General features: G+C 38.4%; 1 protein-coding gene across 2 annotated transcripts; it reads right to left on the bottom strand.

The window, feature by feature from the left end:
• Nucleotides 1–524: 524 nt before the first annotated feature.
• LOC145165154 (RNA binding (RRM/RBD/RNP motifs) family protein) lies at nucleotides 525–7,890 on the bottom strand. Of its 2 annotated transcripts, XM_079083836.1 has the most exons (11): nucleotides 7,753–7,890; nucleotides 7,495–7,567; nucleotides 7,133–7,335; nucleotides 5,223–5,323; nucleotides 4,742–5,063; nucleotides 2,744–3,463; nucleotides 2,487–2,541; nucleotides 1,999–2,060; nucleotides 1,800–1,906; nucleotides 1,404–1,491; nucleotides 525–1,296 (listed from the first exon to the last, which is right to left on the bottom strand). In XM_079083836.1, the coding sequence occupies exons 3-11, from the start codon at nucleotides 7,256–7,258 to the stop codon at nucleotides 952–954; spliced, it is 1,926 nt and encodes a 641-aa protein (XP_078939962.1). In that variant the 5' UTR covers nucleotides 7,259–7,335; nucleotides 7,495–7,567; nucleotides 7,753–7,890; the 3' UTR covers nucleotides 525–951. The 2 variants fall into 2 exon arrangements, with proteins under 2 accessions (XP_078939962.1, XP_078939966.1); XM_079083840.1 differs by lacking the exon at nucleotides 7,495–7,567 and having other exon boundaries at nucleotides 7,753–7,884.
• Between the last annotated feature and the right edge of the window lie 7,078 nt (nucleotides 7,891–14,968).

Raw genomic sequence — 14,968 nt, 5'->3', positions numbered from 1 at the left:
GGAGAATAGATAGTCAAATTTCAGTCGAATAGTGGGTTAATCATCTCTCTTGCATCATGATTTTTCCTTTGTAATTCATGATGTTACAAGAAAAATAAATACGTTAAGTTTTTTTTAAGAGTTTTTAAAAGTGGTCAATGATTGGAGAATTTAAGCTAATATATTTTTGTTTGCTTAAAACCAGAGAAAAACTAATGTAACTATAGCACAAAAAAAAAAAAAAAAAAAAAAAAAAAGTTTAGTGATGCGAATACTCTAATGTTTTTTCCTTTTTTGTGCATGATGGTGCCAATTTACAATGTTATTTAATATTTACTTAAATCAGAATATCATGATATAAAATCTCTTATAGTAGTATATCCTTCCTTTACCCATACACACAATTTCAATTAGACGTAATCTTGTCTTGCCACGCAGGCTTAGATTAAAGATATAACCCATTTTTCATTAAGTAAAAACATTAAAACATTTGCGTATTAGTAGGGAGGAAACATAGAAAAACTAAAAACACACCAACTCCCAAATCACAACATAAACATTTCCCTTTTCCATATCTTTTTTCCTCGCTTGTTTTCAATATTTTCATTCTCTTTTCTTCTTTTTTTGGTGGGACAATAATGTCTTTTCAAATATCCTTCGGGTGGGGGTAGGGGCTAGAATCGTAGATCTGTCTGTCAATTCAGGTTACAAATATAGCCGGATATCGGCATCATCTTATTACATCAACTCAAAATACTAATCATTTATATATATATTGAGAGAGATAAAAAAGCATTCGCTCCTCCTTAGTCTTTCCTACTCCACCACAAAACCCAATCAGGACCAAAAATAATCCCACAAAAAAACTCATCAAAACCTTTCGTTCGTGCAACTAGAAAATAGGTCGTTATTTACCGCTTCTCCAACGTGTAAATGACCAGGTTGTTGTCCCCACCCAGTAAGTGATGAAATTTAGGCATTGTTGGAACTTCCGGCAGTCTTGGCGGCCTCTGGGCGGACATAGGTGAGGCTGCGGGCGGCGGTGGTCGGAGACGGGATGGCAGCGGCCGTAGGGCTAGGAATGTTTTCCGACGATGGGTTTTGAGCATCACGTTTCCATTGAAAGCTTCGAGCACCGGATTTGAGAGGGAGGCGGGGTCTGTAGAGGGTCGGGAATGGAACTCTTCTGAATCTTGAGGCGGCAAATGGAGAACCCCGGGAGGTGGCCGCCCAGGGCCATGATGTTACCGGTGTGGTGGTGGTGGTGGTGGTGGTGGTGGTTGTAGCTTCTTGATGAGCAGAGCTTTTCCGAACAACCTGCATAAACAAATATCAAAGATTTAGACTGTGTTTGTGTTTGGCAGACTAGCTGAAAAGCTGTTTTTTTGCCTGATAAGCACAAGACGAGAGAGATGTTTATGTACCTTAAGAATACGTGACATAAAAGATGTACCATCCAGAGACAAAGCATTTTCGGCTGCCTCTTTTCTCATGAACTCCACATAAGCTGATCTGCATAAGGAACCCCCGTTTAGAAATAACAACGTACTTTCATTGACTTGTTATTATAGCTATGTATGGACAGATATTTCAAAATACAATGTCATAAAAAGAAAAAGAAAAATTAGAACGCTATAATCAAAAAGATTTTTCAAGGTGCAATGTGTTTTATAAAAATGAAAATACAATACTGTAACAAAAAGAAACGAGAGTAATACACAAATTAATAAAAGTAGATTGCCATATCTCGCATTTCTGATTTACTCTGAAGGTCTTTACTAGATAATTTTCTAGTTTTAAAACAAAAAAAAAATACAAACCCTTTTGGCTGTCCAGTTGCTGCCTCAGTTACTATAACCACTTTCAGCACATCCCCAAATTTGTTGAAGTGCCGAGAAAGACTGTCTTTAGTGGCACCAAAATGAACCTGTAAAAATTAAATTAAATAAGTTTCAGATTTTTTTAAAATATAATCAAATGTATACAACAGAACTTTATATAAGAAGGCTGTGTCATTACATTGCTGACAAAAATCGTGCGAAAATCCACGTCATCGGTAGGACGACCAATGGGATTTACACCTGCAGAAATAACAACATACCTTTAGCAAAAAACACTCAAATCAAGAAAATATAGCTACATACTTCTATTTGTTTGTTTATTAATGCCTCCTACTTTTACTTCTTCCTGTTACAGCATTGTACTTCGAAAAATATACCCACTTATATCAAATTCAAATACAAAGCGATTTACATTTCTGTGATTGAGTAGATTTTTCAAAGTACAATTTCCTAATAAGAATTTTTTTTCAAATACAAAGGTATAAATAATGGGTAGAATTTTCAGTGTACAATGGGGTAATAATAAAAACAAAAAACTGAAAATACAATTCTGTAATAGAAAAAATTCAAGTAGGATGCTATAGTAAACATACAAATGAAAGTCCATTGCTATTTCTTGCATTTCCACTATAAAAAAAAATATGAAAAACCAGACACAGCACTCACCAGTCGACGGCAGTGTCTTCTGGATCTCCCTTTGAGCATGTATAGTGGGCGCCCCCTGAATAGAAAAAAAAAATAGTTAAACACAAATTAAAAATAATAATAATAATAAACTATTTTAAAAAATGATTGCATAATTGGGGAAACGAAATAAACAATAAATGAGGACAAAATTATACAAGATTAGGACTTAACTTTTTTCTACATTTAGTAAAAGAAAAAATAAATGAAGGTATTGACTGAGTTGAATATAATCTTACATTTCCATTGCTAACAATTAGAGAATTGGCAGTCTCCTGTACAAGCTTCTGATTCTCCATTTCCAAAATCGCCCTTGGTTTCGGATAATGAGATGGTTTTCCACTATTTACATTCGAAGAAACATTTACCATCTTATTTGAAGAATTCTGATCTCTTTGTGGTTTATTATTATTAGCAATCCCATCCACAACATCTACCGCATTGTAGTCTAACATCACCGACTCATTACCAATCTGTGAAATACCCATTTTGCCCCTTGGATCAACAACATCATACCCCTCATTACCATACGCAAAGCTGGCTGCTATTCCCGCATCATAATAAGTAGGAACAGTAGCCTCTATAATTTGAGTATCTTCATCAGCAATTTCTCTATATTCTGTGAACTGGTGAGGGTGAGGGGTATCTGATAAATCCTCCTCCACACTACGCCCAAGCCGGTCAAACACGTTGCCCGAGGGTTTGACTTTTACAACATCTTTAGCAGCATCTGCTACAGCTTTAATGGCCACAGCCATGGCTTTGGGGACTCGGGCAACTGACCGGAGTTTCGGGCGGCTTTGGAAATCCTCATTGGGTGTAGAAACTACAGACCGCAATCGCTTTAATGATGGCTCTGAAGTCAAACCAGTTGACCGGGATGTGGCAACTGCATCTCGCACTGCAAATTGTAGCAGCCTTCTTGATGCGCCTACACTTGGTTTAGAAACTGGTTCTCTCTGAAAGTAAACATGTGTTGAGATATAATTTAGAAAAAAAAAAAATCCAAATATCCACATTTCTACCCTTTAAACATATTCATCAACCATATACTTATGTTCACCTAAGCTCTGACTCTTTTTAAAAAGGATCATCTTTCAACTTTGTTCTGTGCTTGTAAAATTTAGACTTTTGGTGATGACTTTTGACTTATGACGTGTCAAACTTATTGAAACAATGTCAATAAATAGTAACCAAGTTTCAGTTTTTTTTTCAAATTTTGCGAAAATATTGGAATAACAAAGGGACAATGTCGTTAACTAGTAACTAAGTTTTCATATTCTTGTGAAATCTGGACTACATTGGAATGAAACTCGGTTACTAGTAAACAAAATCATATCAAAAGATTTGTCATGTCATAGGTCCATGAGTAAATTACACGAATGGTCCCTATGGTTTGTGGTAATTTACACGTTTGGTCCCTAACTTATCTTTTTTAACTCGGAAGGTCCCTATTGTTTGTTTTTGTTGCACGTTTGGTCCCTGTCTTACCTAAAAAGACTATTTTGTCCTTGATTTTTTAATTTATTTAAATAAACACACCGCCAACCCCACTTCCACCTCACTTTACTTTACCCCACTTCATTTAAATAAATTAAAATTTCAAGGGCAAAATAGTCTTTTTAGGTAAGACAGGGACCAAGCGTGCAACAAAAACAAACTGTAGGGAGTTAAAAAAAATAAGTTAGGGACCAAACAAACAAATTACCCAAACCATAGGGACCATTCGTGTAATTTACTCTAGGTCCACATTAGCAACAACTCATTGCTATGTCATCACTGAAGTTCAAAATTCAGTCCCATGCTTGTAAAATTTTGTATCTTTTTGTTCCATTTAATGATTTTTTTGTAAATTTGAACTTTTAGTGGTGAATTGTTGCTGATGTGGACCTATGACTCAGCATACTATTGGAACAATTTCGTTAAATAGTAACCATGTTTCAAGTTTGTTTCATGAAAATATTGGAACATTGAAGGGACAATGTTTCTAACTAGTAACCAAACTGAAACTTGGTTGCTAGCGAAATTATTTCAATGAGTTTTGTCACATCATCAGCAAAAGTAAAATATTATGATTCTATCTATATAAACTAAACAAAAGAAACATTTTTTTTGTACAAGAATGGAATAAAATCCTTTAAAAAAAGTTTTGACTACCTAGGTAGAAAACAGATACTAGCAATAAAGATGAAAGATGAAAGTATCTATGTGCATGTATTTGTGAAGAGTTGACACACCTTCAGTTGTGATCTTTCATCATCGATCTGATTCTGAGCTCTATCACCACTTCGGCCTCTTTTCCTCTGAATTAGTGGTGGAGGAGGTGAAGATGATCGTTTTTGAAGGGCATTATCGTCTTCATGAATGTTGGCAATGACTGCACTTCGAAGTGGAGGTGGTTCATCTGGATCTCTCATAACCCCTCTCCAATCTTTGCTGGCTCGTTTCTTGGATTTAATCCCCTCTGCTGATTCAGAATCCTCCTTTTTCAGTTTCACCACTTCTGATTCTTTTTGTTGGGCATATAGGTTTAGGTTTGATCTCAAATGATCCCACAGCCTGCATAAGTCACATTACAAACACTTCAATGCAACAAATAGCAGCCTATTTTCATTTCTTGTACTTTATCCAAATAAAAAATAAATTTTCTCGCCTAAAATTGGAAAAAATTTTCGATTTATGATGTCTTGAAAATAAAATCCAGTATAGATGCATTACCATGATACAAAAGAGTCACTGTCATCACCCAAAAACACATTTAACTCGTTTCTTGCTTCTTCTTTGCGCCTGCCATTTTTAAGCAGGACAATCACATATTCCTGTAAAAAACATAGAAAACTTTAGTTATTGAATTTACACAAGTAAAATTATATCATGTAGAAGCTTAAATTATTATTTTTAAAAAAAATACAACTGCATAAGTATGTTCTTTATTTTAATATAGAATACAAGTACTAACTAGTAGTGAGTAATAGTGCAGATTCACAAGACAACTCTAAGCAAAAGATGGCAATCAGCCCTCCCTAAGACAATCTAATTGAAGAAACTTCATGAGCTGGTAGTTTAACATTATGCATAACTGATGAATCAGATATACTCCACCAACTTGTGAATGTGAATATAATTAGTGTTGTTTCCAAATAGAACAAAATTCTTGTGTTTTTCTATCTATTTTTGTTGTTTATTGAAGGAAGCCAGGTAGTTATATGAGTGAATGAAACAGCTTAGGAATTTATTGTAATAGATTAAATCTCATTGCCGATGTACAAGAACAAGAGTTAAGAAAAGTAAATATAAACTGTTTACCACAAGATTGATTGATTAGTCATCATGACTTGAAGTGGGTTCAAAAGATCCACTTTTTGGGGTTTTGACTATGTACTACACAAAAGTAGATTGATAGAAATGAATGAATAGCTAGGAAAAGTAAGGCGCAGAAAGGATTCATAATAGAGTTCATGTAAATCTAATTTTCTGTGTATAAAGGAATTCAGGTATGTACAATGTTAAATATACCCTATAAAGAGGCATAATAGTCTTAAAGGCTGAGGTTCTTGAGCTTAAAGATAAAAATGCACACAAAGGTTTAGAATTTCAGTTCAAGGCTAGCATAGGCAAGATGTAATGGTAAGACAGAAGGCCACAACCAAAAGCAACCAAAAAACTTCCTGACCTATCAAAATTCATCATGTTTTACATTGTTTAAAGAGAATAAGCAGTTTCAACAAAGGTTTTCTGCACAAATTTTATCAATTTAACAAAAGTGTCACAGTTGTCAATAAAGATTTTGGACACAAATATCATTGAACTTCTTTAGCTTAGCTAGAAATTTGTGGCTTTGGGCCCTTGAAACTTTAATGCATTTTTAGGTTTCACTCTAGCACCTTATAACTAAAGGAAACAAAACCATCTTCAACTTAGGTTTGTGCATGCTACTATGTGCTGCAATACACTTGAGGGCACTCATCATAATACCTAAATGAATAAAAGCATGTAATGAATGTAACTTAAGTGATAACACTGGTAGCACTCATATATTTACTCTAGACATGATACTTTTGGTATAGCATGTGTCCTGTGCAAAATGTACATTTTGATAGGGTATATGAAATGGTTTGTTTGATTGGATTTGCCAATTGGTTTATTTTGATTACCAGTGCACTTCATTCTTATGAACAAAACGAGTGTGCCCTTCCATGTCTAGTTTAACTTTCAACTATGACTGCTTACAGAATTAAAAATGCCCTTTTACAACTCTAAGCTTGGGAGATAACAAGGAGAAGTTGTGGTTATTCTATTGCCTACTATTATATCTATCAAATACATCCAACCTCCCATACATTCTTATTGTTATCACCTCATAGCATTGTCCAATTAGCTTAGTAGTTTAAACAAGAAATAAATATCATAAAATAAGTAAACAGGAACCCTTTCTGTTGATCTTTCATCATCAAAACACATATTCTCATTAAACAAACAAATAAGAGAGTGAAGAAGAGGCTTTAGTACAAGTTGGAGCAAAGGCATATTGTAGAAACTAGGCAACATATCCTTTATTGATCATTTACAATCAGTTCTACAAACTTCTATGTAATATCACCATAAGAGTATTCGTATACAAAACATACCACTAAAGTGTCATCTGTGTAGTCCCCCATAAATTCCTTCAGCTTTTCCTTCACTTTGTCCCGCAACCTACCGGCTCCATCTCCCGAGAAAATAATCCTAAAAGTCAAATCATCAGCACTATCCATCAACCCCTTTCGAGTTTCCAAATCCTTCAGATAAACCACTAGTCGAGTCCAATACTCTCAGCTGTCGATGCTTCAAACTGAACAAAATTCAACAGATACTCATTAGGTTGTCCATTATGAATATAACTCTGCAGCGACATAACAACTGAGGCTGGTGAATGAACACATAACATCGATTGAAGTGTAACGGGAATCAATGAAAATGCAAACTCTACACATTAGTAAGCAATGTGTACCAGAAACCATCTGAAGATCGACAAAAGTAGCAGAAACCGAAAAAACAAAACGTGCTAGTTCCCACTCCGTTAGCTGAAATGAAAAAACAGTGATCTTACTGAAATGGAACGCACAACGCCCGAGTTTCTAGGATAAAAAACGAACAAACCCTAGTTTTGCATATCATTGTATTAACGAAAAATCGTGTATTCAAGCGTATATATGACTACGGAAAAACGATGTAGTCGTAGGTGATGGTAACCGGAGAAACTACGAACCTCCGATGAAGAAACAACCGCGGAGGATCAGGTTGCCTTCTCGCCGTCTCTCTATCTCTCTCCGTTCCTTCTCTGTTGGCAGTAGCAGTGTGCCTTCAGCCTACTGCCTGCCTATTACATTCAATACTGGGCTTGGCCTTTGGATCTGGCTATAACTATCTTATACGGGCCGGTCTTATATCAAGCAAAAAAAATTATACATTTAAAATTTTAAAATTTTAATAAAAAAATATGTTTATAAGTAATTATATGCCCAATATAATAGGACGCTGAGTAATCTAATTCGGATAAATGATTATTTTAATGATAATAATCTACTTAATTATCTTTGTAAAATGACAATTTTCTTTTAAATATAGCATTCCGAAGTAGGGGTATGCATTAGGGGTGAGCAAAACCGAACCCATAAACCGTAAAACCGAAAAAAACCGACAAAACCGAAACCGACTTCAAAACCGACGGGTTGGGTTTGGGATTTTCAAAAACCGGAATTTTCGGTTTGGGTCGGTTTCATAAATTTAAGAAACCGTGAAAAACCGAACCGAACCGAAGTTTATTAAATACACAATAAAAACATATTATACATATATATTTTATATACATTATGAGAAATAAGAAAGCATATAGCGTCTTGGTAGCTTGGTAAGCCGTTGTCTCTTATACAGAAAAGATTCAGGTTCGAATCTTGCTGAGTGTTCTTGGCAATTTTATTTTTCTGGCATCCTAAAGCTATCCCACATCGACGCTGGAACAAAACTTCTTACTAAATACGATTGTATAAAGGAGAGTTTAAGAGATGTATTTTAGATATCATACTAGAGATGTCCCACATCGAAGCTGGGATCAAACTCACCCTAATATCTTCTTCTATATAATGAAGTCATTGGATTTGGGTTGATCCCAACCTAATAAGTCCATGGGTAGTATTTGGTTTCTAGGTTTTAAGGTTTATGGTTTTTAAACCGATTAAACCCGAAACCGAATCCGGAGAAACCGAAAAACCGAGAAACCGAACCCATCGGTTTTGGGTTGGGTTGGGTTTTAATTTTCTTAAAACCGATAGTTCGGTTTTGGGTTCGGTTTTAGGTCAAAACCGACCCAAACCGACCCATGCTCAGCCCTAGTATGCATTTCGGACTTTTTGGTTCGAAATAAGAATCTTCGTTTCATACATTGTGGAGTAATACTATCCAAAACAAGAATCTAAGTACGATTGTCATCTTTATACTTTGATGTGGCAATATAGAGTCAAGGACTTCCATTCCAGATAGACATTTCGGACTACAAAAAAAACATCAGTTTAAGTCCCCTATATATAAATGATATCACATCCATCTAACACTTCTAAGAGTCAGTCTCTTTGGGAAATGGTTCGGCAAAGTCATTTTCCAAAGGGATTTCATGGATTCCTTCTGGCTCTGGCTCGATCCATCCATCATCTCCTTGATTGGGAAAATACGGTTTGCCAGGGAGGTGGAATCCAACCATGCTATCTACGCGAGGTGATGGTAAAGGGATAGGCATCGAATCTAATAATACTTCCAATGATGGATTCTTGGGTAAGTTTCTGGTTTGGTCGTTATAGCATCCTAAAATACTCCTATAGTATTTTAAATCCTTATGTTCGGTTCTAGAACTCTTCTGGTATCTAGGTAAGTTTTTAGGCTTGCTGCAACACCACAGTCACTCCCAAGCACATGTTGGTCATGTCTCGACTGAATATAGTTGATCAGGCTATATTCACCCTAGACATGATTACATAATTACCCAGGTTTAACCGCGATGTCCAACATCCAAATACTTTTGTTTTGTTCTACTTACGACACGGATTCTGATACTCGGGTATACTTATATAAAAATACTTGTATTTTTTTTTGAAAGTATACTTTTAGTTTAGAGCACTTAGGCCCCTTAATATTTATAGTTGTATACCATGTAAGGTTCAGTATACTTAGTTTGCTATAAACAAGGGCTCTGATACCAATCTGTCACACCCCCAAACCGGAACGGCGGAAACGTTCGGGGGTGGCTGACATCATGCGTAGTATCACAACAATTGTATCATAGCAAGCATAGCAAACACAACCAAACATTGAATACATATGTGAAAACGGTTTACATTTTTTAATACATAGTTTTGTTCATATCAATAGTAAAATAAAAAGACGTGACTCTAACGCTCCGACTTCTTCAAACTCCTGGAAGTACCTGTCTACTAATTCCCTGAGAATACAAGCAGTTTTGAAAGAATATCAGCATAAAGCTGGTGAGTTCATAAGCATTTGGTTTTGATGGAAAAGAGTTCTTTGAATCCTTTTGAAGAGTGTTCCTCAAGAAAATCCTATATTTTCTTTTGAAAAGCGTGTTTGAAAACTCATTCCTTCCATGACTTCCAGGTTCGTACAGGATATGTACAATCCAATGAGTCGTGGAATGAATATGAATATCCGTTGGTTGTAAAACAATTCGTTTTGAATAGCCGGTTTATCCCTGGAAAATCCTATATTTTCCCAAAAAGGGTGGTTGGTTGTTTATCCGTTTTAAAACTGAGGTTTGCAAGTATCTACCATACTCGTGTTGATAAAAGCAGTTTTCTTTTAAAAACCCTGGTTACACCCAGAGAGGTATATTAGCCTTAAAAACTAAATAAAAGAAAACCGTGATGAACTAAGTCCTAAAGATATTATTATTAATACCCTCCAGTAGTTAAATCGGTTATTACTTTGAGGTTAGTTCACTTGATTCATTATTACAAAAGTAAATCTCTGGTACCTAGGTTGTGAGTTTCATGACCATAACTGACTGGATAAGGCCCGCAACGGCCGATATCCTTAATGACTTTGTCACCCGTAGACCTGCCGGTCTGACTGTAGCTAGCAGTGAGGTGCGGGATTGTCAGTCCCGTATAGATCTATACACAACAGTCACGCTCTCCCTACAAGAGACTTTGGTCACAAGTGTTAGTCCTACACTCTGATTCTGTGGGAGTGTTACCAAGGACGTGTCTCAAACTTAGCCTAACAAATTTACAAGTAATAATACTGAAAATTCTGTTTATGATTTGCATGAATCCTTTATAAAATAATACATTTTACTACATGATTCACAAGTTCATTGTTCTAGTTTTGAAAACTGTTTCTACGTGTTGATTTCTTTATCGGTTGGTAAAACTGTTTTTGCGTGTTAAAAGCATACTGAAAATATGATTATCTTAAACAAAATAATATATTTTGAGCACAAGTTTCCTTGTACTTTTGCTTGTATTCCCCCCCTGAAAACATGAAAAACTCGAAAAAAGCGTAGGGGTATGAACTCACCTCGGGCGATTTGAATGAAGGATCGATACGGAATGTGGGACGTTCAAGTGAAGCCTTGAACACGATTTGATCCTAATTAACACGTAATGACACATAAAGGAGTCAAATGATGGTATTTCACCACTAGATGTGATGGAGAACCACTCTATGGACTTGGGACTACTTGCACTAAGTGTTAGGACCTTAAAGGATTGCGTTAGGTGAGTGTATGGCCACTTTTTAGGTGTGTGCGGCCATGGGTGTGCGGCCCAAGGGGTGTGCGGCCGTACACCCATGATGGAAGGTGTTCTTGGGGTGCTTCAAGGTCCATACTTGCAATCCATGAAGTGTCCTAGGCCTATACTCAATTGTAGTGCAAGTTAGGTGTCCTAGAAGTGTGTTTGTGGTCCTAGAATGAGTGTGTGGTCGCACACTTGGGTGTGCTGCCGCACACTTGAAGTGTGCTGCCGTACAAGGGTGTGTGCGGTCGTACACCCCGCACAAAGATGTCCAAAACGTCAAATCTAGGGTGTAGCAAGGCTAGGTTCATGTCCAACTCGAATATGGAAGTCCAACTCTCACTTTGGAGGGTCTTTTAGGAGTGTGCGGCCAACCTTATGAAGTTGTGCGGTCGCACTCCTTCAAGAGATGAAGATCATGATGAAATTTGATGAATCAAGGCTTAGATGAAGTGGTTCTTCAAGTATAACAAGCTAAGGGATGGATTACTCACGTTTTTGAAGCCTTGGGAGGGTTTGTGGTTGAAGAAGCTTGAGAGAGAGAGAGAGAGAGAGAGGTGTATGCGGTTGAGGAGAGTGGAAATGAAGTGAAAATGAGCCTCATCTATATATAGATAATGGGTGTGCGGCTACACACTCATGTGTGCGGCCATACACTCGGGTGTGCGGCCACACACTCATGTGTGCGGCCATACACTCGGGTGTGCTGCCATACACTCATGTGTGCGGCCATACACTCGGGTGTACAGCCACACACTCATGTGTGCGGCCATACACTCGAGTGTACGGCCACACACTCATGTGTGTGGCCATATACTCGGGTGTGCGGCCACACACTCATGTGTGTGGCCACACACTCCTTTTGATGGAGTGTTTGGCCTTTTTGCAACTCTAAATCTTAAGCCAACCCATCCCTAATTCAAACTTGGGTTGTACTCAAGGCTTTAAATGCTTAAATGAGCCCTTAATCAGTGCCAAAAGACAATGGATACGAGTTTAACATTGGTTGAGTTGACTAGGTATTCGTGATGTCAGTTCCGGGTTGTCACATCATCCCCCCGTTAGAGGGAATTTCATCCCGAAATTCAAGAATAAAGATGTAACTCGTGGGCTTGGAAATGATGGGGGTACTTCTGTTTCCCTGGATTCTCGTGTTTCCAAGTGAATTCAAGTTCCTGCTTGGCCTCCCAACGGACCTTCACTATCGGGATGTGACGTTAGTTCGTTCGCTTGACTTCTCAATCTGTGAGTTCAGATGATTCTCTCACAAAGTGTAGACTCTCGTCTAACTTGAGGTTGTCGAGGGGAAATCGTAGGTGGCTCATCAGACGGACACTCATTTTGGTTCGACACGAGGAAGGCGGGATGGAATTTGTTGGGTTCTCGGGGTAACTGGAGTTTGTATGCTTACGGGACTGATCCTAGCAAGGATCTTGGACGGTCCAACGTATCCTGATTTTAGCTTTCAACGCCTTTCGAAGTGTATCGGGCCTTTCCAGGGTGTGACCTGCAAAAGGACACGTCCACCTCTCTGGAACTTCAAGGGTTTTTGTCTCTCATCGGCGTAGCCCTTTCGCACGATCTTTTCTGCCGTCTCTCGGATGATTTCAGGACTCGTGAGAGTGCTGTCGGGGACTCGACTCTTGTCTAGTTGCGTGTCGCCCACCTCAGCCCAGCACATATGAGGTCTGTACTTATGGCTGTAGAGGGCTTTGAACGGTGCAGCCTTGCTACTGGAAAGGTCGCCGTTGTTACAAGAAAGTTCAATTAAGGGTAGATGTGTGTCCCACGACGCATCTTCAATTGTTCGGATGGTTCCCTTACTTTATCCTTCTCTTTGTGGATGATACTCTTCGTATGAATACTTTCAGGTTTCGAAGAGAGATGAATTTTTCGAAGTTCGCATCTAGTTTGTCGTCACGAGCGACGGGAGTTTCGCGATCGAACGATTTAAGACAAAAGGGTTTGATATAACATAGACTCAGTCGAACTAGACATGATGATGTCGTAGAATCGCGCGTTAAGTTAGTCCGGGAGGATCGTTTTGTTAGAACATTGATGTTCCTAGATGAACGTCTCTGGTGTTTTCTGTGTTTCATTTGAGCTTGGTGGGTACTACTAATGCGAGGGTCCTGATGTTTTGAAACTATGGGCTCTCGATGGAATAGTTCTCATTAGATTTTCCTATGATTGCTTGGCGTATATAAGTCATGTATAATCACAACTGACTCTAATGTATACACTAGGCTACCATAATTTACCCATTAGGGCATCAACTTTTAAAAGTACGTCGTGATTAAATTTGGACGGGAAAGAAATCACGATTATGAATATTTGTTGAGGTTTTCGGAAACGTACCAATACACAGCAGGTTTCTTTGATGCTTCCTCATTCCATGAGGTTAGACTCCTCCTGTTTCCTCATTGTTCTTCTCTGTTGGGCAGTCTCTTTTGAGATGTCCCATTTCGCCACATACGTAGCACACTTGGACTATGCTAGTATCAGTAGTGGAAGTGATGTGTTGCGTCGGGGTCTTTGCGAAGTGGGCTTCCTTGCCATCCTTAGCCCTTGGACAATTTCTTTCGAAATGTCCGGGTTCGCCATAATTGTAGCAAACCTGACCCATCTTCATACTGGAAATCGAGGTGTTTGGCTGTGCAGGTGCCCTGCTGTAACGGGTGGTGTGTCCTTGTCTGTTGCTATTCTTACATTGAAGTGTTCGGCACTTTCCTACGTGGTGGAAGTTGCATTTCTCGCAACTTGGAAGTTTTCCAGCATATTGTCGCACTGGCGTTGGCACTGGTTTGGCGGATGTGGTGGTTGTAGGAGTTATCACGGGTTGTCGTCTCTTAGCTAGTTTCTGAGACGACTTGCGCTTCACCCCTATCCAGAATTTTCGTTTGGCGCTCTTGGGTCTGGGAGTTGGAGTGTCCTCCTGGATAAGTCCTTGTTGGTTTTCTGGTGTGGTGCTACAATTCGAGGTGTGGAAACTGTTCCCATTCCCATTTGGGTTGTTAGCATTAAGAACAGCTAGAGCGGCTGCTACAGCTGCTGTGACAGTAGCTTGGAACGTAGCTGAGTCCATCTGGATGATTGGTGCCTTACTGGTGGATTGGTTATGTTTCTTCGGAGGCATGATCTGCTACATGTCAAGAAAAGAAGCTTGTGAGCAACATTGGTTGCCTCTGGATGTATCCTAAATGTTTATCTATGCATTAAGATTTCCCATTTTGCTATCTGACTCTCATTGATTCGACCCACATCCCCATGATGTGGTCTTAGCAAGAATAGAAAATTTTGAATGCAGTAAAGTTCTCATACAATAAACTTACGAACTCCTTGTTGTTCAGCTCATTGCGCTGGCTGGATAACTCTCACATTTTCGTCGGCTCTTGACGATATGGAGATTTAGCTATAAGGATAGTTTCGGGGGTCAAGTCGATACGGGATTCAACTTGACACTCGGAAAAAAAAATCCCTTGACTGTCTTTGGGGAAAGCATCAGGAAAGTTGCAGACTTCGGAGATGCTCTCGAGGCCTTTAACTTTTTGCGTCTCATCGACAACATGAGCCAGGAATGCATGGCATCCCTTTTGCAGATACTTCTGGGCTTTGGCGCAGGAAATGATACGAAGGTTCGAACAAATTTTATTACTATGACCAGTGGGGACTTCGTCAGAA

This window comes from Lactuca virosa, chromosome 1, assembly GCF_052849685.1.
Source record: "Lactuca virosa cultivar CGN04683 chromosome 1, Lactuca_virosa_CGN04683_v6, whole genome shotgun sequence".
NCBI classification, from domain to species: Eukaryota; Viridiplantae; Streptophyta; class Magnoliopsida; order Asterales; family Asteraceae; genus Lactuca; species Lactuca virosa.
The sequence above is the reverse complement of the archived record's forward strand: the minus strand, read 5'-3'. Positions and strand labels throughout refer to the sequence as shown.